The sequence below is a fragment of the Apis florea genome, unplaced genomic scaffold (assembly GCF_048593485.1).
Source record: "Apis florea isolate Af1SG1 unplaced genomic scaffold, ASM4859348v1 contig_3585_pilon, whole genome shotgun sequence".
NCBI classification, from domain to species: domain Eukaryota; kingdom Metazoa; phylum Arthropoda; class Insecta; order Hymenoptera; family Apidae; genus Apis; species Apis florea.
Genome location: NW_028256788.1, coordinates 519213 through 546235, shown reverse-complemented (window position 1 = coordinate 546235; position 27023 = coordinate 519213). Strand labels below are relative to the sequence as shown.

The 27023-nt window shown below is 40.2% G+C and overlaps 2 protein-coding genes across 4 annotated transcripts in view; one reads left to right on the top strand and one right to left on the bottom strand.

Moving 5' to 3' along the window:
• The window catches only part of LOC147656593 (uncharacterized), a 251152-nt gene that overhangs the window by 82671 nt on the left and 141458 nt on the right, over nt 1–27023 (top strand). For both annotated transcript variants that reach the window (XM_086914088.1, XM_086914087.1), the window contains exon 2: nt 17408–17443. In XM_086914088.1, the coding sequence (XP_086770214.1) occupies nt 17408–17443 (36 nt within the window). The remainder of the gene's footprint in view (nt 1–17407; nt 17444–27023) is intronic.
• The window catches only part of LOC147656594 (uncharacterized), a 164179-nt gene that overhangs the window by 63371 nt on the left and 73785 nt on the right, over nt 1–27023 (bottom strand). The window lies entirely within an intron of this gene.

Below are 27023 nucleotides of genomic sequence, written 5' to 3'. Positions count from 1 at the left end.
GAGGGATGGTGCGTTTTCCAGCCGTTGCAATCTTCATTTCGACTCCCCCGAAACCTTCAATTTCACGAGTTTCACCGTTTCGACGTAGAACCTCTCGACAACGTACCGGAAGCGAGTTTGCGATATCGAATCGGCGACAGAGACGAGGCCACTATTGAAAGTAAGAGAGAGAGAGAGACGAGCGAAACGAGGACGAGCAGCACTCGAGCGTGAACGAGACAGAGGTATATCGACGAGAAGGAGGCGAAAGAGAGAGAGAGAGAAAGAGAGAGTGGGGAAGAGAAGGGCGAGAAGGAGAGAACGAGGCAGAGTAATCGGCAAATGGAGATGGCCCCTAAGTTCTCTCCGCTCCCGCCCACGCGGCCAGACAGAATAAAACTACTCGGGGATGGTCGTAAGTACCGAGGAAGTACGCGGTGCTCTCGAGAAGAGAAACGAGCGTGGACCGAGCGTGGGGAAGGGGAAGGAGGAGAGCCGTGACGATAGCCCCGGAGCGTCACGACGTCGTCCACGTGCACACGGACGACGCGGCCGCCGCTCCTTGTGTATACCGTGGAGAGAAGGTGGAGGAGGAGGAGGATGAAGAAGAAGAAGACGAAGCGGGCGAATGCTGCGTAACATTTTACGGCTCCACCGGTCCAGTTCCAGGTCCGCTAATGTTTTCGAACTTTACGCGTGGGCGTGCCCCCGGGATCCTCGTGACACGTACGTTATTTCGCTACGTGGATTGTGACGGGGGGAGGAGGGGAGGATAGATACGTTCCACGTTGGACGTGGTTCGATCGCTCGGTTCGGTGAATGGGCGAGGGGATTAATCCGTAAGGGCAGACATCGCAACGCCTCGTATTTATCTCTGACTTTTATCGATTTTTATCGTGGAATTTGATTTTTTTTTTTTTTTTTATACTATGAGGTTAGGTTAGGTTTATTTTTAACCCTTTGCGCATGACTCTCAGGATCGATGCGGCAATTCGAACGGCGACAATATTTATTTATGTTTGATTTTTTTTAAATATCGCTTCGTGAATAGATTTCTAAGTTATTTACGTATAATTATAAAGTGTAGAATAATATAATACCGAATAGTTTGATTTTTTTATCTCAAATTAGATCGTGGATCGAACTACATTTTCGACGTTCTCTCTATGTTCTTTAAATATAGGTATTTATAGCTATACTATCAGATCTGTTTCTTTAATTTTATTGTTTATATGCAAACATTTTGTTTGCCATTTATTTCATTTTAATCGATTCCTTCCATTGGTTAGATGGATCGTTCGAGAAGGGATACGTAACAACGATCCAAAAAAAAAAAAATGTATATATCTCCCTCGTCTCGGTGATCAAAAAATAAATCGACTCAAGCTTTCCCCTCAAGATCGAATTTAAATTTCCATCACTCGGAATCTGTCATATCGAATCGTGTCGTACTATTTAAAAATTCTCAACACCGACGATTCGTTCCCGCGACGAATCGTGATTTATCGAAACAACCCGCTCGCCGCTCTCTACCTGCTCGAACGGAGTAGCCCGTAAATCTGCGGCAAGGCCTGTGCGCCAGCTGGCCGAAAAAACAACAGCGAATGCAACAACAACAACACCAACGAAACAACCTGCCGTGGGCCGGTTCCAAGTTTCCCCGGATGATCTCGCCCACGCGCCGGTACTTAACGGCGGCAAAGGCGCTTATTAACGGTTATTACATCGGGGGGATGTTGGCCGATTAAAAAAGGAAAGGGGGAGGGATTGAATCGGCAGCGATTCCGTGTATCGTCGATCGCGTCCACGCGAATTAACCGGCAATCGTTCGCCTTGATTTATTCGTTCGTAAATCATATTTGGAGATCGGGGATAGGGAGGAAGTGGGTCCGCGTAAACGGATCAATGGAATCGATCGATGCTGCTTTCGAAGGGAAATTGAAATCTCTCTAATTTTTTTTTTTTCCGGTGGATACGAGAAAATGGAAAGTAAAGCGTGATTCAAAGCTTTTTCTTTTCCTTTTCTTTCTTAATTTTTGGGTACAAGAAGGGTTTTTGGTTTAAAGGTGAGTTGAATTTTGTTGTTGAGAATGATTTATTTGGGAATTTATAATTGATTCTTTTTTGCGTATTTTATATTTTTTTTTTTTTAAGAATGATCTTTGCAATGATCTATCCAATAAATATAACGGGGAAAATCGTGTTTGAGTAAAATAAATTTCAAACGAAATAATCGAGAAATCCTGTTACTTTCTAATTAAAAAAAGAAAACATAAAAAGAAATAAAATATGCGAAAAGAATCGTTTTATTTACTATGAGGTTAATTACGCTTGTAAATTGTACATTGTAACCAGGTATATGTAAGCGTCGAAGAGCGTGAATTTTTAAACTTTTTTTGAATATATATATAGCGCATACATTATCTTTTAATGTTTGAAAGTATATAAATTTTATGCATAAATATGATCGTATTGGTATTTTTAAAAATCTTGAAGGAGGATCATGGAGATTGGATATAAATTATACAAGGTAGTTGTTGCGGCGTCATATATGGCGTATTTTTACGCGCCTCTTCCACAGGATTATTTTTACGTTCTGTGGATAGTGTATCGTAATAGCCTCGAACAGGGATTGTAATGGGGAGGGTTGTTTTATTGCGCGAAGCTTCCTGAATTTTTTTCAAATTTCCCCGCACTTCCTTTAATGGTTTTGTTGCGCTTCGATGACGCTGTGCGTGTAAAGATCGAAAGAGATTAAAGGATTTGGAAATGTTCTAAAAATAAATCTTTCCATACTTCGAGTATGAAAAATTATATATCATAAATTGTTTCTCTTTTTTTTTTTCAACACTTTTTTGAAATTTTCATGAAAACGCATTACGTATCGTGAAGATGCGTTTAGATTACTGTAATAATAATTATAACGCAGGAATTCACCTACGATTCTTGAAAAAGAAAAAAAAAATCATCTTTCATTTTTCAAATATTCTCCCAAATCCTTCAAAACTTCCTCCCCTCCTCCGTCTTCCAATATTCGAAACTCAACAGCCAGGGAAGCTGGCTGGACCGTGTATCCCTCTCCATCCGCTCTTTGTTTCCATAAATCACAGCGCGGCAGAGCTCTCCAAGAATGGGCAGGTGCTGGTGCACCCACTGTCACGCTTGCTGCACCCGTGGCCGCAACTCTTGCTTCGTTTCTTCTTCCCCTCTTCTCGTTATCCCTCTTCGTTTCTTCGCTTCTTTTCCCCTTTCCTTCCAACATCCTTTTCTTCGTTGGCTCGCTACTTCTTCGTTTCACGCAACTTCTTAAATGCTTTTTTACTTTCGCCTCATAACTGCTTTGTTTGCTCCTCTTTTCTTCTCCCTTTCTTCTTTGACAAAATTTTATCCTTTTTTATCGCGTTGAAGTAGCACCGGTAGTAAGATAATCCTTTGGAAATATTTCATCATTTCTTTTTTTTTTTTTTGTAGGTTTCTTCGACGCCACAATTATTTCTTCACTTCTCTTCTTTTTTCAATCCAGCATGTTTTTCTTCGTTGTCATTTATTATTATTATTTCATTTTTCTGCATCTTCTTCCATGATAGTTTTAAGCGCAACTCGTTCGCTTTTTACTTGTTTTTTTTTTCTTCTTCTTCTTCTCACGCGACTTGACTATTTTGTTTCACTATTTACCTCTCTTTTCTTTTCTCTCTCCTCTTTCTTCCCGCAATTTTCCTCCTTTTCTTCTACGTATATTTCTTCTTCGCGTCTCTCTCTTTCTCCTCGCGTTCCTTTTTTTTTCGTCCGTCCCTTTTCCGTTCATCCGCTGAAACGGGCCTTTACTTTTAGGCCTACAGCGTAATTATCGCGTCTTGCGGTTTGCTAGCGGTTTGCCCCGCTGGTGTTGAGCCTACAGGTGGTCTCCCCGGGATCGAGATCCACGAAACGGGTTCCTCTGTTTTATTCTCCCTCCCTTTTACCAGTGTTATTAAAGCGACTTGGAGCTTCCTCTCTCTACCGAATGACGCGTTCGTTACGTCTTCTTCTTTTTAATTGCGAGAATACTGTTCGATAGACTTCTTTGGAGAGAATATTTTTTTTCTTTTTGTTATCAGGTATCAGATTTTTTTTAAGATAATACGATAGGTGGAATTTTTCAGAGAATTGTTATGTTCGAATTAATTTTGAGGAAAAAGAATTCTTCAAGTTTAATTATTCAGAGAAAAATTATAGATTTTTACTTACCTCTCGTTTTTCTCTAACAATTTTTTTCTTCTATCGCGTGAAAGTTTACAAAAATTCTTTTCTTTTCTGCTTATCCAAAAAGCTGTTATTTCTCTTCAATTCCCAACAGAATAATAATTCCAAGAATTGCAACTACACACATCCGATACATCCATCAAATTTTGTATAATTCAAGCCAAATAAATCGAAATCAACAAACACATTATCACCGAATTAATCGAATGATATCAAAATTATCCATCCACCAGGATGCCAGCCATATCATTTCGTATCTTTATCGCTTTAACAATCTCTCGACGCTACCCCATCCTCCACCAACTCCCTTAAAACCCCTCCAACTTTCCGTCTAATCGATTTTACGCGATTAAAGGTAGCGAGTGAAGATTTTTTTCACGATCCAATTCTCAATAATAATTCTCGTCCGCCATCGCGCGAACGAAGAAGGATCGCATAACCGTTCTCTTTCCCCTCCCTTTTCTCGACCGGTTGGCTTTCCTTCAAAACGAAGAAGCGGCAAAACGAACAGGTGGCATCGATTACCGCGGCATGCGCTCCGAAACTTCCGCGATTTTTTCATTCCCCCATAATAATAAAGGCGTGCTCGCTCGCGCGACCGACCGTGCAAACTTTAAATACAGGGTGTTCCTTAAACATTCGGGAAGAGACTCGAAGATTGGGCTGATGGGAGATGGGAGAAAGGGAAAAAAAGGGTGGAGAGACTTGGCAGAGACTTGGCGCAAGGATTTTTGGCCTTGCTCTTTCTCGAGTTGCGAGTCTTTTTTCACCGAAACTATGGCGCGGAACAGGAATGGAAAGGGTTCGTGAAGATTGATGATTTTTACGGTTTGAAGGTAGAGAAGTATTTTGGAGTTTGCGTGATCGAGAGAATAAGTTAATAGTCGTTTCGAAAACGGAATGGAGAGGAATTGTTTTATCTTTGATAGATTTAGATTTAGACGCGTGAAATTTTTGTTGGTAAAATAAGATAAAATTTATCTTCTTTTCTTTCGTGTTCGAAAATTTAATTTCCACACTCTTTCGAATTTCGAACAATCGTAAATCAAGACTTCAAATTTTCTTCAACGATTTTAAACCCGAAAGAGGAGGAAAGATAATCTTCTGTAATGAAATACGAAGCCTTTTCGCGTAGTATTTAAAAACGAGTAGTATTTCGACATCGCGAGTTAAGAGTCAATTTTTCGTTGCGCGGTTAGACCAACAATCTCGTAATTTATTTCCACGTTGCACGCAGGATTATTCGTGACATAATTGCGACTAATCTTGTACACGCGAATGTAAATGAATAATTAACTGCGTTAGGTCGATATGAAAAATCTCAACAATCGTGAAGCGATTTTCATTGTTTCATCTCTGAATTACGATCGAAATTCATATTAATCAATATTTGTCTGAATTTTAAATATCTCCATAATAAAATCACACGATCACTCCATCCATCGTATCCTTCTTCTTCTTCTTTTTCTTTTGAAGAAGAAGAAGCATCCGAAAAATATTTCCGTGAGTAATCCACCAAAATCTTCTACAAATCCTTCTCTTCATCTCGAGCCATCCGTCTTCACTCTCTTTCTTTATCGCGTGTCACGTAGAAAACATTCACCATCGCTGCCATAAAGCGGTGAAACCGTACTAAACTTCGAATTGCATCACCGAAACGATCCAGAGACAGCCGGATAGACGCTAAGCTTCGAATAATTACCGTCCCCTTTTTAGATTAGCTGGCCTATCTGAAGCTTCCCTTTCGAAACGAAAGAGAGTACCCCTCGAGATACTCTCGGTTTTATTACGATGAAAATCCATCCGGCCGAAAACCACGGTCTTTAAACATCGTGTATATCTCCCGCTTCGCTTGACACACGGCGTCCAATGTATCCAAACATAGTTGTACAGGGTGGGCCGAAAATTCCTAGATTATTTGAAAACACGTAATAATTCTAATAATTACGTACGAACCTTTTGAAATTTTGTATTATATTATAAGATAAATTATGAAGAATGAAGATTTTTTTCTTTTTTGACAATGTGAATATATATTTACATTTTATTTCCCCGTAATATCTTAAATGTAATTACTCGTGATTATTCAAATTTTATCGACTATAAACTCTTCGCTATAAGAATTTTTAAAAACTTCTGAGACGATTAAGCAATAATTACTTTCCATAAAATTTAAAATTTTTAATTGCTCGAGAATAGGTCAAAAACTTTCGGCCCACCTTGTATGAGCAGAGAGAGCAGGGAAAAAGAGGGAAGAAGAGGAAGAGGTCCCCGGAATAGGTCGAACGGGGATCGATGAGGAGAAGATAAGGGCCAGCTACGAAACGAACGAGTATTTTACTCGCGAGTCATCGAGCATCCAACACGTTGCACTTTGACTTTTATGCCGAAATAAACGTTTTATAATGATGCGGCAGTATCTCCGGAACTCGTTTCATCCATTAGCCGTTGCACCTGTATTGATACCTGCCGCCACATAGAGAGGGAGGGTGTGCGACTGCGACCAGAGCGGAAAGGGTTGCGTCGACCCTTTAATTTCACCTCTAACCGAATGCAGTTGAAGAGGGAGAAGCTTTCTAGGGTTTCAGGGTCGACGAGGTCAACTCGACCTATTATTTTTCTTTTTCCCTTCGTTTTTTCTTTTTCTTTCTTTCTTTTTTTTTTTGTGTGTGTGTTATTCTCGCGCTGGTTCGTGAGAGGGTGCGAGAGGGCGTTCTTCTATTTCGCTTCCCAAGGTTTGCGGTTAGGTAATGAACGAGGGGAGAGAAATGATTGAGGTAAATTAGAAACGAGAAAGGTTTCGTGAAAAATTTTTCTGCTTCTCTCTCTCTCTCTTGTAAATAATAATATTAATCAGCAATGTTGGTGAACATTATTGTATTGACTCGATGGATTTTGCATTGCTGCGATCGAAAATAATGTAAAATATCCGCGTGACGATTATAAAATTCTGAAAAGATCCAATTCACAAATTTACAACGTCTCTCTTATTCTAATAATCCGACTAAGCGTATCTCTGGAAAATCGATTATCACGTTATCGATAACTCGTCGAAATGGTGTGATCAAACATACGCGAACCGAACCGTCTACACGAGAATAACGACACGTGTCTCTAAACTCGTTATCCGTTTCCGTGTAATTCCGTGTGACGCAACAATCATGCTCGTCACGCGCACGAGATATTCAATTAAATGCCTCGATGTTAAAAATCATTTGCAGAGATGTCAAGAGAGAATAGGAGGACGAAAAACAAAACGAAATAAAAAAGAAAGAAAGAAAGAAAAAAGTAAGATGAAAACGGGCGAAGAAGAAAGAGAGAAGAAGAGTGGATCGTGGAATTCACGAAGGAAGCCCGGAATTTATCGTCGTCGGGATATTTACAGCCGACCCGTATGAATATTCAGCCAGGTTTATTTTACGTGCTCGCCGCTTCCTTATGCCTCGGCTCGTACGCCACGGCTGGGGTCAGGGGTTAATGAAACTTGGTGAAAAAAATGCAAATAAGTCGAGAGTGCCGCGGCCTCGTGGCGTACATAGCGTACACGCGGCGGCGACCGATAAAAATATCCGCAAATTAGAGGTTCCGAAATGGCCGGCAGAATTTGACCAACCGAGTCTTTTTACTATGCAAACACTTTTAAACACGCGACGTCGTTTCCTTCGATATCACCGTTCGTAGAAACAAGTTTCGAGTATGAATTTGTTGTCGCGCGTTTGAAAATGTTTGAAACTGGACGAGATTTTTTCGCGAGACGAAGGAATGGCGAGGAAACGAATTTATCGTTAGCTGGTTTTCCTTCGAGTTGATCTCGAGTTTGAATGGCAGAAAGAAGAATTAATTTTCGCCTTGAGTTAATTTTCAGTAATACAGAATTTGAGCTGGTTGCGTATAAGCGTTTGATAAGTATATTTTAGCAATATCGAAAAGGAATCGAATCCAACCAGAAGAAATCATTCGTCGAAACGCATCGTACATGATAAATATTACGAGGCGGTGTCATTTTTCAAAGCTAAACACGATTTATACGAAACGTCCAACGAAACCGTCAAGCATCAATCATATTACAAATTCCTGGTGTCGGTTCCTCGCGCGCCCGTTGGCCGGGTAATTAATTATTTCTGTTGCGCGCAAGGTGAAATTTCCACGATTATCGAGCCGGGGAGAAAAAAACCGACTTTCGACGCTGATTTACGTACCGTGACCTTTGCGCGGCCTGATGACGAGCACCGTCTGCGTGTACATAAATGAGGATAAGGCGGCAGGTGCACGTAACACGGTAGTTGCACGATGAGAGGACCATCTGGTGACGTACCGTTTTCATGACTGAAAGTGGGACGTAAAAGGATGCTAATGAGTACGACGCGGCGTTTACCTTCGAACGTACGAGGAATTGCTCTTGTGAGAAATAGGAAGCTGTCTTACGGTTAGACACTCGCGATCGATCGATCGTTGAGCATATATTGGAAGTGGCAATACTGTACAGGTACTGTTTACAAAGGTCGTCGGTTTAAATGGCTAATTAGAACGTTGTGTCGGTTACAAGTATCCGGTATAAAAATTCCCTTGGTAAAAGTCGAGTTTCTTTAGCTTCATTTATAACTGGTTTTTATGAGAAAACTTGATTGAAGTCCATTTTCTTGCGCGTGTAGAAATAATGATTAGTATATACGTGTATACACATATATGAAAATAAATTTTTTCGTTTCAATATTAATGGAAGTTTCGAGCTAATCGTTAACTCGTTATCATATGATTTGTAATCTCATGCGTGGTACAATAAACAGCAATGTCTTTTACGAGAGTTTAGAGAGTCTATCATTTAGATAGTTCACGTAGCCACGTACTTTTCTGTAGTGAAATTATGAATTTCACGGTTTCTTTCGAATCAATAAAATTAAATTGGTTATAGAAATCGTGGGAAATATTTGTACATGAATTTTTCACACCGCTTTTCGTATCTCGTGATAATTCTAATGTATAGATTTTATATATAGATTCTTGTAGATTCCATTTCTTAAGAGGTTAAGATCAACACGTCGTAGCACGTTGTTAAAATAGATAAGGGAGAAAATATTATTCTTGTTTTATTACGAAGTTAATTTATGTATCTATAAGCTGTTAACTCGATCATAAATATTAAAACGACATACAATAGCCATCTATGTAAAAATCCTAAAAGCCAAGAATCTTTCTAGATTATATCTTCTATATATATATATATAACTACCGACAAAGCGAAACAAATCCACAAACTATAAAACTAACCGTTTCCACCATCGTGATCCCCTTCCATCCCTCCTCCTCCCCAAATACAAGCTTGTTAAGACATTTCTGGCCGCCACTACAAACCCATTATCTATAACTTGGAATCACCTTATGTCACGAAACGCAACCAACCAACCAATCCTCCACGGGGTTCTCTATTTCTCTCCGGACGAACGGTCGTCCGCCATTACGACCGCGATAAAAAGCGCCACGGTGCGTGAAAACGTCGAAACGACGCCACGACAGACGTGTACAACAATTCGCCAAGGGGCATGCGTACTCGGGCGTATTTCTTTCTTTCGGATATTCTAATTAAACGGGGCCGTTAAAAACGGTCCTAATTAAAACTCCGCATGCGGGAATCCGCGGCGTTCCGCGTTCGATTCGATGTACCGGTGCCGAATCTCACTTTGGAACGTAACTGTTATTTTACGGCGAGATAGTAAAAATACATTCGGCCAGATTACGAGAGGAGCCGAATCCGGGCTGAGATATATCCTTCCCGACGCTCTTAAATTATAGATTTAATGGATTTGCCGGATACTTTGCAAACATTCTGCTTAAATGCCTCCACACCGCTGACCGTGCCGGGGGCTTGCAGCTGCGATCGTAAAACTTGCCGACTATGCCCAGACATTTTTCAAATGCCTTCTCGGTCATCTCTCGGTAGATCTGCGAGAGGCGAGGTGGAACGTCTCTCCTCGAGATGCATCGCCTGCTCGCGAGAGGTTGATGAGGTTTCTGCACGACTTTTCATCGACTTCTTCTGAGCCCCTTCTTGTTCCGGGGTTAAAAGTAAAACTTTCTATTCTTCTTTAAAATTTCATTTTTTATTTCTTTCATTCAACGTTATTGTTGATATTTTCCTTTCGATCGATCGTCACTGTAATATCAAATCAAATTGATAAATTTCTAAATCTTTCTTAGAAAGATTGTGTAAAATATCATCATATTCGATACTCGTTATTTATAACGTCTAACGTTAAACACGATGTCGTTGAATCGTAAATTTTATCAAGATTATCTTTCGTTACGAGTTAAAAATTGCTTGCTCGTTACGCGATCGTGTCAATTTGTTACGCGCGATAAAAGCTCCTCTCTCCTCCTTAAAATTCTTCTAGAAAAGAATTTAAGAACAAGACTTCTTAAATCATAAATCCCAATAAAACCACAACTTTATCCCAAATAAAAGCAAATCGTAACATCAACATGTTCATCGTTATTCCCTATAATCTTATAATCTTCGAAATAATAAAAATCGCGAAAACTCGTGATTACGCGAAACTAATCCTTTCTGTATTACAATAAACAAGGATTAAAGTATTATCTCTTAAGGGAGAGAAAGAGAGATTTTTATCTCATAGATGGCACAGAGAGAAAGAGAGAAAAAGAATGGTACAGGACGGACGATCACGATTTGTACCGGTGTTGCGATTTACGTTGCTAATAAAGTTCCCCGAAAATTTGCATAATACATCGCCAAACATGGCAGTCGTGACTTTCCCGCGGTTACCCCCTGATAGTAATGCAACGTGATTTACAACCCGGTCGATGGCCGCAACGTGTGTATTACCTTACAAAGCGGAGGAGGCTCCTTGCTCCCATGTTTGGCGATCGGTAATGCATGTTAATTATCGTACATTGTTTTAATTCCCGGCTTTATTATCGACCGGCTTTTGATTTACGCGGCCCCCTTTTTGCCCGTTTCAACGTTTACCCCGTTCGTCTTTCTCGACGAAATTACTGTTCTCTGTGATGATGATCCCTCGTATAATTTTAAATAGAGTAAGACGATTTTTAATAATTTTCCGAATTGGATAGGAAAGGATTAGTGAAAAAGAGAATTTTTGATCGTGAGAGATTATTCATTTTCATGTTTCGAAAAGGAATGATAATTGAATTCTAATCGATTCTTGGAAAATGGAAAAAATGTTTCTAAGAAATTATATCATAGATAATGAATATCTGTTGCTATAATTTATCACCAATGGCAATATCGAACTATGTCTACGTTACGATGAAAGCATAACGAAAGGGGTGGAGGGGGAGGGAATCTATTAGGAGGTCGTGATCCAAAGGCAAAGTATGACGATTAACCCTTCCTTCGTCCGCCATGGAGAAGAGCCATTAAGATTTTTTACCTTTAATATCGCGCATAAACACCGCGACAGAATTTACACCGGCGTGTTTAATCGACACTGTCTCTTAAAAGGGTTCCTCGTCGTGCGTCTTGCCGTTTCTCGCTGTGGGTATTATTCCATAAATGGCATACCGTTTTATTTCGCTACCAAAAAACGCGCCACGAAAACGGGAAGAGCAAAGGAACAAAAATGGAAAGAGCTTCGATCGGAAAACAGCTTAACATTTCGACTTAAAAATTATTCAAATTAAAAGAAGTAAAATATAAAGAAATATCGTTTATATATGTATATATATATTATAACTTGTTAATTTATGATACGAAAGGAAAAATACGACAATTTTGCATTTTAAATAACTTTTGAAATAATGTTTTTCTCAAATATTTTAAATATTTTTCGCGCGATCGATAATTAATTTGGAAAATTAATCGAGGTATTTGGTAAATTGTGGGTCAATCCATCAACACGGGAGCAAAATTTCTCGTTATCAAATCTAAAAATCCGCTCGACCACCGCGTGAAATTAACTTGGAGTTTCGATAACTGGTTTCGAAATCGTTTTATATTCCAAGTCGGGGATCCATAAGCGCATCGGGGTCATTATTACATCGCATGTCGGGAAGCAGATGCACATAGACCTCCGTGGATTTAATTACATCCAATTAGCCTTCTTCGATGAGCCAAGAATTCGAGCCTTCATATCCTCTTTCCCTCATCGATTTATCTTTCCTTCTTTTTAGCATTATCCCCCTCCCCCCCCTTCCTCCTTCATTTTATGCAATAATATCCTCTCCACTCTTTTCCCACTTGGAAAAGAATCTTGGAATATTTTCAATGAAATTTTAAACGAAGTCAAAGATCATTGAAAACGAGGAGAAATAAATCACTACGAGTTAATAGTATTATTAATTTGAAATTAACGTTCAAGATATCGATCGATAAATAAATTTTACACGAGACAATTTTATAGGCTAGCAAAATTCTAATTCGTTTTCTAAACTTTGCCTCAGTAAGTTATTGGATTCCATACTTTTTATCGGTAATAAATCGGTTAAATAAATAAAGTTAAGAAAATTCCTTGTTTAAGAGAACGATGATTACGTTTTATTTACAAGATTACGATCATTAAATAAATTCACCCATCCCATAGAACGCGCTTAAGCGAATAACTACACTCTGTACGTTCATTTGGTTAACCGCATAGTATATTGTGGTCGATTTACGAACGATCAATCGCTCGCCATTGCGATAATGACTTCATTGCGGTCATGCTAGTACTTATCGATTTGCGCAACTAGTTCAAAATTTGATAAACAAACTAAATTAACCGGGTAACAATTCATAAATACTTCTAATTCCAATATTTAACTTTTTCAATAAAAACGAGCGCATAAAATACGAATATCTCACACCTCGAAAGGTGCAAAGTATCTTCATAAGTAATTAAAACCTCATCTTTCTTCTCTTAAACAATTTGAGAGAAAGAGAAAAAAGAAACATTTCCGTATTTACTTCCATAAATATATGCTTTTTATACAATAAAATTTCCCCTAAAAATCCATATCTCCCCTCCCAAAAAAACCCTAGAATGTTCCCACACGATCTGCTTGAACTCACGATACGAGAGGAGGGAAGGCCCTCTAAAATCGCGGATGAATCGGATGGAATTCGCGGTACGGCTCCCTTTAAGGCCGCGGCGTCCCCTCCCTACCCCCGTAGAGAATTAATTCGGCAAATTACGCGGCGCGGATAAGCGTGTTTCCTCGGCGCGGTGCTCTCGCCAGCTTCCACGATCGGAGCGCGCTACGAGCCTTTTTAACGATACGGAACGAAGGTTGCGCGGTATAACCGTTGGTTATTCGAGTGCTCGAGTAACATTCCAAACATCCCACGAGCGGTCACGCGATATTCCCCGGGGTCCTGGAGCATTCGTTCCTATATGGCGGCACATTATCCCGGAATCCGGCCAAACGGTCCGTCCTTTCCCACGGGGCGTCCCGTGTTCGTGGCGTGGATTTCGCGTGTTCACTGCTTGCCGGCCACCGATTAATTATCCCTCTCTATCTAATCGCGGCTTGATAATTACGACCACGCAGCCAACGTGTGTTAAGGGGATCTTTCCTCGAATATTTTAGAAAAAAAAAAAAAAGGAAATGGGGGAAGATAGGAAAGGATTAAACAACTTTAGAAATAATGGAGATGGTGTGGATTGGAATAGAATGTGCGTTTGATGGTAGATCTGTTTGATCAGTTAGGCAACAGAAGTTTCTAGATGTTGCAGATGTCGCTGTTGAGTTATCGTTTGTTTGAATAGTCGGAATAAAAAAAAGAGACAAGAAAATTGAGAGCTAGACGCATGTGCGTTTGATGCGAAGAATTGTGTGTAGATGTATTTACATTTATGGGTTCGTTTGTAGTTGTAGATAAATAAATGGAGAGATTAAATTGTTTAATTTTAAGACTTGTGAATTAATGACATTTAGATTATTTTTCTATAAGTATGGAAATAAAATACAATCGATAAGACATGATATGTATATTTCATTAATCGTGTTTAACTTTTGAAATTGAGTCTATGAAGAATGAAAAAATGAAAAAGAGGAAAAAAAGTGTTTGTTTCAAGGATATAAATATTCATGTAGATTTTTATCTGCAAATAGGTTTAATATACGACGAGCTAGGGGAAATATATGGGTTTACAAAATTCATAACCGACGGCCTGCCTGAAACAATTCACGGCTAAGACAAAAAGAAAATGATGGACGTCTTCGGGTAACGCTGTTTTTCGAGCGGCATAATTTTCTGGTGCGCCGGTTTTTTCCTCGATGGGCGAACCACCATAAATAAATGTTGTTTTTACGGCTGCCAAATTGGGCATTTAAAATATATTCGGGTTTTACTGGCGGCGGAGTACGTCAAAGTTCTTTTTTATTTTTCTTTCTTTTCTTTTTTCCATTGGCAAGTGAGCCTCCGCTAACAAAAACGAACAAATTGTTATTTTGTACAATGAGCTGTCATTTGAAGCATCTAAAACGATTCGATTTTTAAAAATCGCAATCCAAAAATTATTTAAATATTTCAATTCTTCGAAATTTTCTTCAATTTTTCGTTAAATTTAATTGGAGTTCAACTTACAAAATTTTCATTTTCCTCCGATATTAATTTCGTAGAAATAAAATGTAATATTTTAAATCTACGGATTTTAAAAATTCTGCAAAGTCTTTAATTCAAATTCACGCATTAATAAAATTTTGAATTTTTAATTTTAAGAAAATGTATTCGCAATGTAAAAGTATTCGAAAATGATATTAGAAGAAATGAAGAATGGAAGATTATCAAACCGTCTTCTTCCCTCCCCCAATTCTTATGGTTCTTCCGTGAAAGCACACAACGAAACAAGAGCACAAAACTGCCATTGGCCGAGGCAAGGGGCCAGAGTGTTCCTTGCCGGAGGTACTAATTTTTTCGTGAAGATAATACAGCACCGTAACGCATCGGGCACGCAAAAGTACCGTGTACCATCACCATCATCAGCGAAAAGCACCCATGACGAGAGCCGAGCGCAACTTTGCTCGTGGAAATAGAATTGCAGCTACGTTACCTGCGCCTCGCGAAATTATTCTCGATATTTTTCAAAGCTGCGAAGTTGTAAATTAATCCGTATTACTTTATTTTCTATAGTTTTTTTATTCAGTAATAATTACGATATAGAGTTTGTAACATTCAACATAGAGTTCTTGAATTTGTTTCAGTTTATGAATCATTAAAATTTCTTGAAAATTAAGTGTTTTTATTTCGCATTAAACAATAATATAAAAAATGATCATGCCGTAGTATCAGACATTTGATTGATGTGGCGAAAAAAATTTCATTGCTCAACGACTTTGCCATGCAAATGGATGTTTTGAATGTAATAAGACATCGTTTGCATCTTGGAAGCACGGTAATAACATACTCACGTATCGTACTTAACACGCAATTTGGCAAAACTAACGACGAGTTACTCGCACGACATGCCTCTGGCTATCTGTTTGATTTAACTTACAAAGTTTGCGGATCGATATTTATTCGAATGGAAAAAAAAAAAAATCGATATATATAATTGGCACGTATATAATTTAACTTTTATTTCAATTCAACTTTGTTATCGCATTTTTGATGAATTATTGTAAAATTGATTACAGAAAACAATTTTCTATCATCATCATTTTTTTCGAAAACCTGGGTAATCCAAAAAATGACAAAATTCATGTTTGAGCACAACAAGAAAAATGACGCAAAATGTAACACTACAAGGATTATAAAATTACTCGTTTATTTTTTCTAATTTACTCATTTTATTGAATCCATCAAAAAAAATCATCAAAAAATCAATCACATTTTTCCATTTCTGCACAATATCCACGAGTGGTTACGTGTAAACTCTTTTTTCACCAGTACAGATTACTAAAATAAGCCTACGATATTACAGAGCAATTTTTCTCACGTACTCCATCACGTAACACGAATACCAGGGACGGATAATGAGAGTTTTTTACGTACTTCGTCGTAAGCGTATCGACGAAAGAGGACCCATTGTCCACGGTACGGACCCTCACTTTCGTTCGTGAACGATGCCTCGCATGCCTCGCCTTTGCCAAGTATAATCAGACCCTATTTCTTTTAATAGGTTCCCTTCTTACGTTACATCGGACAAAATACTATATATTTGACCTTCGGTAATTACTCGAACACGGGATGAAGAGAAATTGGTTTTCGGAGAAAGTGAACTTCATCGATGATATACACGCGTTATGACGCAAAAAATATAAGAGTCTGATCGCAACGATGAAAACAATGTTCAGAATGGTTAGAAGAAAGTCTCGAACAATAAATGGAGAGGAAGCTTGATATTTTTTGCTACAATTTTACCAGAATTGCCACAACTTTTTTCACAAGTAGTTCTAACCTCTCATTCGAAATATTCTCTCGCTGTGGCGTGCGAGTAAATTGTAATGATATAATTTAAGACTCATAACTTTCATTAATTCCCACGAGCAACGAAGCCACCGTACAATACGATCTATCCAGGTGAATTTCACCACGCACAAATTCGTTCGAAAAAGAAAATCCAAATCACAAAGCCACAACATAACCTCACCAGTATCCATAATACTTTCCTTCGTTCTACATAACCTCTCAACGCGATTCGAGAGGTTAAATCTTCGACTTGCCAACGTTGCAGATAGAAATTGCAGAAATCTGAAACGTTTCCACGTTTCGCTCGTGGCAATGACAGCGCGCGTTCCAGAGATGAGAGACGATCGGGCTCTTCTTCGAATGGAAGAGGTATCATCGATCGAGAGGCACGCTAATGACGGTGGATCTAGGTCTGGAAACGATGATGGTGGAAAGAGCGGGGAAGGAAAAAACGATGGGCTCGTTCCACTGCTCGGTTCGTGGCGTGCGAGCAAATCTCGAACTGGTTGATGCGCCGGGAAAGGTAATCGCCTCGCTCCGGGCATCCGCTCGGCGAGCGAACAGCACGCTCCGCCACGCTTCGACATCCCCACCCGCGCTTAAAGCCACGTTTACACGCCACGATCGTGACTACCGATTGTTCGCCGACTACAATCAAGCCGATTAATCATTTGCCGCGGTTTATTGTTGAAAATACAGCCTTAAAGGGCCTTGCATTCTTTTTTTTCTTAACGAATATTCCATTCATTTTCGAATCTCTTTCGAAATTTTAACTTCACGTAGTTTATAACTAATTATTTATCTCTTTGTCTGTTATAGGTATTTCATCTGCTTCTCTACGATCTGCTCATCTTGGTAAGTCAAATTTTTCATGTTCAAATATATCTTTTAATAATCAACGCAGTTCGGGATCGAATTAATCGCAAGATATGATCTTCTGATATTAATAATTTTACGCTTAGATGAAAGATAACTCGAAAAATAATGAGAAATTAGTGGTCAATTTTAAGTGAAGTTTTATATCGAGTATTCGAGAAGGGAAATTAGAAGATAGGCTAGATTTGTCAAAAATCGGAACGGAAGATTATTGCCGTAAAAAATTAAAATTCGAGGATTTGCAATCGATATCTTCCTTTGTTCACCTGTAGGTGTTCAGCCTACCGTTCCTCGTTCCACCAAAGCCTCGAGGGTGACCATTACCCTCGCGCTAATGCACGGTCCCTTGATTTTAATACCGCTGTCACTCGCTAACTTTACGGCTCTTCGTTTCCATCCGACGTTACGGTTCGCGTCGTTGTCTTACCGGTTCGTTAGCGACAGATTTCACGTTACCTCTCGCTGCCCGCTGGAATTATCAGCTTGTGAAAAAAGGAAAAAAAAAAAAAGAAAAAGAAAAAAATCCTCCGTTTCCTTCTCTTATCCACGTGAACCGTAAATGAATTCGGCTGGTAGTTGGCCGTGTAATTGGACGTGTTTTAATTGGTGAATTCGGTGTGCGCGTGCAGGCACGTCGAAGATACCGGCCGATGAATAAAAATTGAAATTCATGTTTGACGTGGAACTCGCAGAGAGTTTTCTGCCTCGTTGAGTTTCGTGCGAGTTTTTTAAGTGGGACGCGCGTAGGAATGGATCGAACGGATACGATTACGATTACGCGGAATTTTTATGATGGAAGAAGTTCCCCAAGTTCGATGTATGCAGATTAATTCCCTCTCCTCTTTCTCGGGCGAAAACAACTCTTTAAATTCGAACGAGGAAAGAAGATAATGTAAGAGAATCGTAAATCGACTTTAATAGGGAAAATTTTTCCCCTGATTTTCAGTACATTTGTAACAGGACCCTTCCATTCCCACTGTCAACAGCGTTTATGAGTTTGATAATTGGAAACGGGTTAATAATTGGATGCGGGGTCGTAAAAGGGAAGGGAATAAGTGTACACGATTCGTACACATGCGGGTCCTCCACTTTACGATTCATCTTAACGGGTACTCGAATCTTTCAATGAGAATCTCTCTCTCTCTCTCTCTCTCTCTTTTGTGACAAAATATTATTGTTATAAAAATTTATTTCGAGTTGTTTGTAATGCAATATGTAGTAAGTATACGATGCAATTCATCTTAAAGTTCAACGTATCGTATATCTGTTTCGAACGAAACTTTTCTTATTATTTACGTTTCGTTTAAATTAACATATTTCCTCGTGATAATTCGTTCGTCGAGAAATCTTGCGGATTATGACACACTCACGGGCATAAATATTCCATTAGCGAGGCTAAACTCGAAGAAACAATTATCGTGCACTCATCCTGGCCCATTCTGTCAAAACTTTTCCCCGTTTCGCGGTGAAATTGCGCTGAAAATTGGCCTGGATCGTTTCGCCCCCATTAACACACGTGCGAGAGCCAGTACCCGGGGCCAGATCCATTGCGTGCTCCATAGCGGACCGGTCGTTACAACTTCACGCTGACTTTTGCTCGCGGTGCCTCCTTCCTCGCTCGTGCGAATGAAACGTGCCCGCGACGAACGAGCCTCGAACCGCCTCGAGCTGATCCAGTAAAATTGCGTAGGCAGATTACCCGAGTTGTTACCCGGCTACCCATTACTTGTCCGATGGAACACTCGAACCAATCGAGATTCTCGCCTTTCCCGGCCTCTCTTGTAGTGCTTTTCTTTTTCTTTCTCTCTCTCTCTCTTTCTTTCTTTCTCTCCGGTTAAAATCTTGGAGTGATCAGAGAAGTTTTATAGGCAATTCGTAAGGCAAAGATTTTCTATCTTGAGCGGTGGAATAAGTTTGAAACGAGATTGCCTTCTTTTTTTTTTTTACCTTTGTTGGAAGAGAAATTGCCGGTGAGACGTTGATCAAGCTTGATCAATTGCGATCAGTTTTTCTTGTTCAAAAGTAGTTAAATGTATAAGTTGTGTAACGGTTGGATGGAGAATTCTCTATGTTACGAGAACGATTTGAAATTGTAAGAGAGATATTTCCGTGGTATTTTTGGAAATTTTGATTATTATGATAAATATTTTTAAAATTTATCAGAATGATAAAATTATTAATTAATTGCTTTTTATTATATTACATCTATCCTCAAACAAATGGTTCACAATTCACGCTAGAATTCCATCAGAGCACGCTCTTCTCTCTTCTCCACTTGCCATTTCCACGAATTCTCCCCGTCGAAATTCGAAATTCCATGGGATCGAATCGGTCGAAGTTTTCTTCGGTAAATCTTCCGGTTAACGATCCCGAGACAGAAAGAGAGAGCAGGCTTTCTCCTCGACAGGTGGTCGAACGTTAGCCGCAACGCTTCTGCGGTTCGATCGTTGCACGCAGGGAGGGAGGCGCTGGCCAAATTTTTATCCATTGTCATCTCCTCGAGGCGCGTATCAGCGTGGGCTGGTTGGGTCGAAAGCGTGCTGACACCGGGCACGCGCCACACGCTGCGAAATAACCTGCCCTTCTTTCCAGGATTTCCAATCTTAACGGCCGGTCAAAAGAGTTGCGAGCACTCGTTCTCTCGCTGCCATATGTCGTTTAAATTCCGCGCCAACGACCACGACGCCCCCCTGGAGGGGGAAAAGTCGAAGATGGAAAGTGAGTCGAGTAAATTTGGTATTGCGAGTGTGGTTCCTCTGTGGAAGTGGAGGAAGAGTCGAGAATAGGATTGAATGAAATCGTGACGAATTGAAACGAGAGGAAAGTTTTGAAATGGAATCTCTAAAATTGGCTGAAAAATATCGGATTATTTGTAATATCGAAAGGATGAATAAGTTAGTAGTTTTATAATTTATTTGTTATATTTTTAGCAAGAAGGGAGGATGAACGAGAAATTACTCGTTGAAATTATTCTTCGATGTAATTTTAAACCATTTTTCTATAATTTTATTCAATTAGGGATTCGAATATTTCTGCACGATCATATTAAGCGTGTATCCGTATATAAGTGGAACGTAATTATCAATAACATCGTGCATTTAGCTTTATTATTATCGCGTTATGCCTCTATCGATATCTTTATTAGGATTTTATCGAGAATTGAATATGTAGATCGTTAAATTATATTAAGCTAAAAAAGTGATTCTCAAACTCTCAAACTTTCTCCATCTCTCCATCTCTTCGATTCCAACTCCTTGAATCTCGATCAATCCACACTTTCTCACACGATTCAGAAAAATTCTCATACTATTCCAAAATTATTGCGTTAAAAATTCGTCTCTTCTTCTAACTCTCTCGATGATCTCGATAATCTACGATACACATAAATACACATTAGAATAACTTTTATTATTAAAAGAAAGAACGATCGGGAACATTCATATTCAAATATCATGAATTTCACTTCTCGTCACATTTCTCATGAATTCAACAATTTATCTTTCTCTTCTCTCTCTCTCTCTCGAATCTTCAACTCTGGAGCGAATCGAGTCACGCGTCGAGAGGCGCGAAACAAGGGGGTTGGAAAATGAAAAATTTGGGAACCGCTGTTAGACGCGAGACGAAAGCCTGCCCTTTGATGAGAGCCTCGTCCCTTTCGTACGACGGTGGTCGAGAGGAGGAATCCACGGGGAACGCCTCTTCGTAATAGATTGTCATCCGCAGGTGGATGCGGCGGTGTTTCCCCCCCACAGGGACGACAGTAAAAAGAACCGCGTCGTTTAAACGGAGGGAGGGGGGGGAGGAGGAGAGGGGAGAGGCGAGGCGCTCGATGAGTTTGAAGTAATGACGGCCGTCGAGTAAATTGGGGCACGCGTGTAAACGTTAAATCGTTATGGGGAGGATCGTGTGTGGCATTGCGGTGAAAAAAGTGGCGTGTTGTCAGTGGAGAGAGGGTTGTTATTGGTACCCTTGGTATCCTTATTAAAAATCGTCTTCGGGGAATAGTTCATAAATTGCGATTGATTCGTCCCGTTCAGGTGTTCAGGTTCTTGCGTACGTAACCAGTTGTCGAACAGGGATCGACATGGGGAGTTTTAATAAATTTTTTATAGGCGTGCCTTTTTTACACTTTTACGCGGGGTTCGAGATGATCGGGGAATGTATCATCTCGTTACCTTTGATGGAGAGTGGAGAAATTTAACGGAGGAATCGAAGATTTTACGCTTGATAAATATTATGGTTTTCTTTACGGTTGAAAATTTTCATTTTTTTTTCTTTTTTTTTTTTTTAAGCGATCTTTTAAAAAATAATTCACCAGGTGAAAATTAGGCGAGGTTCGTGAAAGTAGAATGAATTTTCAATTATTTCAACTTTCAATCGCGTTGCTCGAGATTGAGGATATAATAAAAATTCGGCTCCCTTTCAAATGTGTTTTCGTGGTGAAAATATTGCTACAAAAACTTTACATGTCACGATTAAAATCAGAATTTATTCCTCCTCTGTTCGACTCCTCCTATACATTTAACAAAAATATACGATGTACCAATTATAACGGGACGATATAATATCATCAATATCACCAATTTATCGATTGTACATGTTTCATTAACACTTTTTTGCATATTAACGTGCACGCTCAATCATTGCATCGATAGACCATCCAATAAACATGGTATCCCTTTAAAATCCATCATCGAAGTCACCCAAGTTTTTCGATCATCGGGAGATCCGAGTGGGTGAAAATGCAAATTTTTGTTTACGAATTAAAAGAGGGAAGGAGAAGAAAGGATGGGGAAAAAGAGGGACACGATTGTTAAATACGAGATGGCTTGAATCCGTTCTCTGTTTGACGGAATACCATCTTCATCCTCGGCCGTTTCGTATGCGAGACTGATCAGACTGAAAGGGAGACTTTATCGTCCCATTAATTTCCATCTGTACATAAAGAATCCTTATTTCGGATTCGCCGACGAGACGCGGAAGAGCCGCGGATGGCCGCAACGCTATTAAATCCCGCGCCGTTTATAAAAGGCTTTACACTGGGAGTGGAAGTTTTTCATTTTAATTGGCTATTTTACATAAGCCCATCAAACGTGTATCATTCCGTGTATAATTAAACAAGGCGATCGCCGAATTACGATCCACGGGAGCAGCGCAACCTTGATTTAAGGGACGTCCGTTTAATTGCGGCCGTGTTATTTCTGTATTATACCTGATTGCTCTGATCTCCTTGACGATCTTTCGAAAAATTGCCAAGTTCTCGTTGGAACATTAATAATAGGTTATAGGATTTTTCCGCATATTTTGTTCGAAGAAAAGAAGAATGAGGATATTGGAGAAAGAAAAAGGTAGAATTGTAGAAATTAACCGGAAACTTCTCTCTGTTTCGTTTCACGACTCGAATATTCTGAAATCGGAGTGATTCTCTTAATACCATGCGTCGTGGTATTAATTCGAGAATGTCACATCAAGTTTTTTTCCTTTTTAGTCAAGAATTTATTGAATTTTTAAATTCACGTCCTATTCAAATCATACTTATGCACAACCTTTTGAAGATCTTCATTTAAATTTCCAACGTTACCATAAATTATACGCGTGTATATTTTTTAACCGAATTATTCAATAAAACTTCTCCGCATTTACATGTTCCTTCTTGCACATCTTATACATATATATATACCTTGGCAAACCAAATTCAACGATGGCGACATACCTTTTCGAAACGTAATTCGTCGAGTTCGAATTTCCATTCCTAAGATTTCTCGGCTCTCTAATTACGGGGGTTAATCGCAGCGAATTTGGAGCGAGTGGGATCTCGAGCGGCGGGATTCCGCGTGTTTTTCGAAATCGCGGCATGCCTAGGAGGCTAGAAGAATTCCCAGCTAACCGCGATCCTTGGCCGGGCGCAATTATCCAATGGACGAAAAGGAGCCGGCAGGTGATCACTCGGCCGAGAAACGTATTAGCAGATATCCCGAGTTCTTTCGGCCTGGCTCGTGAGACGGGCAAAAAGCGTGGCCTAGTAGATGCCTAGGAAGACCTCGACGCCTGCCCCCGCCCCCATTTGCGGCAGGTGAAACGAAAATGTAACGCCGCGCCGCTCCTTCCGAAGAAAAAGGATTTCGCCCGTTGTTGTTGTAACGCTCGATCGATCGAACCGCTAGGATACGAGATCGATGGGTCGGACCCTCTCGTGTCTTTGTTCACAGGGAGGGTTTGGGTGGACACGCGAGGATTCGAGAAGGAAGGATTCGTGATAGTTTTTTGTGTTAAATTAGGGTCAGGTTGTGGTGCGCTTGCTTATTGGCGGGGAAGAGTTAATTCGGGCAGAGTTGTAGAAATAATTTGTATATCGGCTCCTCCAATTTTTATTTCTCTTTCGAGGGATGTTGAAGAATAGACAGACCAGATAGATTTTGATAGGTGTATTTCACTTGGAAAAAACGTGTTGGGATATAACAGTATCGTTTGTATCGTTGCAAAGTTTATAGGTTAGGTTCTCGTTCGATATATAACTTTTGCTTTTTAACAGGGAATAAGATTTCGATATGAAGGTTAAAATGAACTTGCCGTATTTATCTCGCGAATACACGTTTCTGTAATATTTAAAGACACTAATTAAAAGACACGACGTCCTCGCTACACCCAACTAAATACATATCATCGTTAACCTTAACCTCGATCGATCCTGCCAACAATTGTTCCAACAACGTCCAAACTAAGAAGTTTCTCCATCGAATATAGCGATTAATCACGCGAACATAACCTCTCCTCATCTCGATCAAAGCAAGGAAATCTCTCTCGGCCAAAATAAAAGAGAGAATCTTTCTTCGATCGACGAATATTATCGACGTGGCAGGTGGATCATTAAACAATCTCTAGCTCGTTCGTTCTAGCGTGCTCGTAGCGCGGCCGTGTTTGCAGATAGCGCGAGCAAGACGTCCATTCGTTCCCTGTCTCGAAGGTCTTCCTAGGTCTTCTCTTCTTCGACCCGATGCAAACACGAAAGAATAAAATAAAGACGAAAAGACAGACAGAGAGAGAGAGAGAGAGAGAGTTCTTTTTTTGAATATTTCAGCCTCGCACCTGCCACTGGACCGACGAGTTCAGACCTCAAGGACCTAGGAATAGTCGTGATTTTTTTGCGGCCACCGGCTAATTCGTTTCGCAGGCTCGTAAGTGTCACTCGAAGCGATCCGTTTGCCAGCCAGTCGGCAATATCGAATCTCTTCCATACAGCGGGAGGAGAACGATCGTCTTTGGCGACTACCACTTTTTCTTGGCTACCGCATTTTCTTCGTGGCTCCTTTTGCCTCGTGCCGCGAACGCACACCGGTCGACATTTCGCTCGATCCGCGTTTCGTGAAATATCCTCTCTTCGTCAGCCTTCGATTTAGTCGTAAGTCTTAATGGCTGTGTTATTTACCAGCTTCGATCCCGGGGATTTTCTTAATGAGCGGCCTCGCTCGTCGTGACGCTCGTGTGCTCGTTTTATCGAGAACTTTTTCTTCTTCTTCGACTCCTTCTTCTTTTTCTTCGTCTTCTTTCTCTCGATGGCTGATGATCATGAAGAAGAGGTTGAAGGTTGAATGGCTGAATGCGACGAGAAGAATATTAGGAGAATTTAGTAGGGTATTAACGAAACTCTTAATTATGATGCTTTCTTCATTCTTCTTGTTTTTTTATCGTTTTAAATGTAACTCAACCGTAGAACTCAAATTTATCGTAAATGTGTCTGTTTGCTGAATTTGCATACGGAGAATCTACATATAGAATCACTTTCTGAATATTTTCAACCGATCCGGCACGCAGAAATGAATATTCAATTCGCGACAACGAATTTGTTAATAACTCAACCGCCGATGTTTATCGGAACAACGCTGGCTCCTTAAAAGAGCGGAGAGCCATTTTATGTACCGTTTTCGAAGCTACTGCCAATTTTTCAATCTCCAAAAAAAAAAAAAAAAATAATCCCGTAAAACAAACGACACCCAAAACCGGTATTCTACACGAGCCAACAAGCCAAGGTCGCCGGTCACAAAGAAGGAACAAAAAAAAAAAAAGAGTAGCAAGAGAATCTTTTCCAAGATCTGCAAACGATATCTCGCATCTTCGAAGTCACGGTCCGGTCCCGCTCGAGTTACAAATTTATCTCGTGCCTCGTTCTTTTCTTTTTTTACACGTGGCCTCTCCCTCCCCGAACAAAAGAACGTCGCGAGGGTTGGCGAGGCTGTAGGAGTCCGTTGCGCAAAATCGACTCGTGTTTCGAAAGGAAAACGAAAGAATACGAAGGATGGACGGCGCGTGGGAATCGAGCGGGAGGCACGTGCCCCTGGCTTTCGACAACTGGTGGCGAGCGGCTATTTCCGCGCCACGAGGAAATGGTTCCCCTCCGCGGGAGGCGGAGAGGATTCGTCGCGGCCTCGCAGCGGGTGTTGGCCCTCGCGTGGTTTTTCACCTATATATTCTCGTGCTGGTTTGAAAAGATGACAATCTCCGCGAGCCGCGGAGAAAAATGGTAGGACCGTTGGAGAGTTTGGGTCCGAGAGAAAGGTTAAGGGAATTGTTGGAAGGATTCTTATTTCGCTTCGCTTCGTTTTTACAATAATTATTGCAAAACAACGTAAAGAAAATAATTTATTCTCGCGATATACATGTGATTTGCGAAAGAATTTTGGGAAAATTTTCAATGGAGCATCCAACTGAAACGACGAACCGAGCCCATTAATTAAGACACCATCGTTTTCAACGCGATTGACCAAGTCAAATGACGAACAAGTGCCGCGTGGACGTGTATAAATGAGAAGCAAAATTCGAGATCACGCGAAGAGAGGAGTCTCGATGGTCGTTAACATAGTAGGGAATCGTATACAGAGAAAAAGTCTAATCCAGGATGAAGCCATAGGCGATACTCCTCGTTCGGATACGTTCTCCATCCGAGATGATCGAACGCGGCTCACTTTGCATTCCGTACATCGTGCTAGCAAGCCCTAGAACTAGAGGGAACGCGTTCCATCGCGAGCACCTATTAATCTTGACGGGATCGTGGACCGGTCATTAATATTAAAGCCGTATCTTCGTGAATTATCGTTCTTTCGGCCCCCGTGTCGCTCGAATCCGACCTATCTTTCATTGCCACGTCTATTGATTCGTTCCGGAATGGTAGCCGAGGTTGTTGTTTCCAAGGTTTGTTTTTTCCCCTCCGAGTTGGAAGAATTGTATTTCCGATCGATACGAGGAGAAACTTTCTCTTTTCGAAACCGCTCGGTGAAATACGAGGTGGAAATTTGAGGTTATGGAAAAGTTCGATAAATTGAAACGGATGAGAAATGGGAAATAACATTTATGACGGAAAGATGATGATCAAAATATATCTATGAAATTTTACATACAGCCACGATGATGAGTTTGCGCAATGGTTGATTTTTAGGTTAGGTTGATCAATCGCGAGATATTCTCAAGTATCGAATAACTTTTCTTTGTAGATCAAAAACGATCTACATAGACAGACAATCTTTACGTTAAGAATTCCAAAATTCTTCGATCGATTAATGGCGCG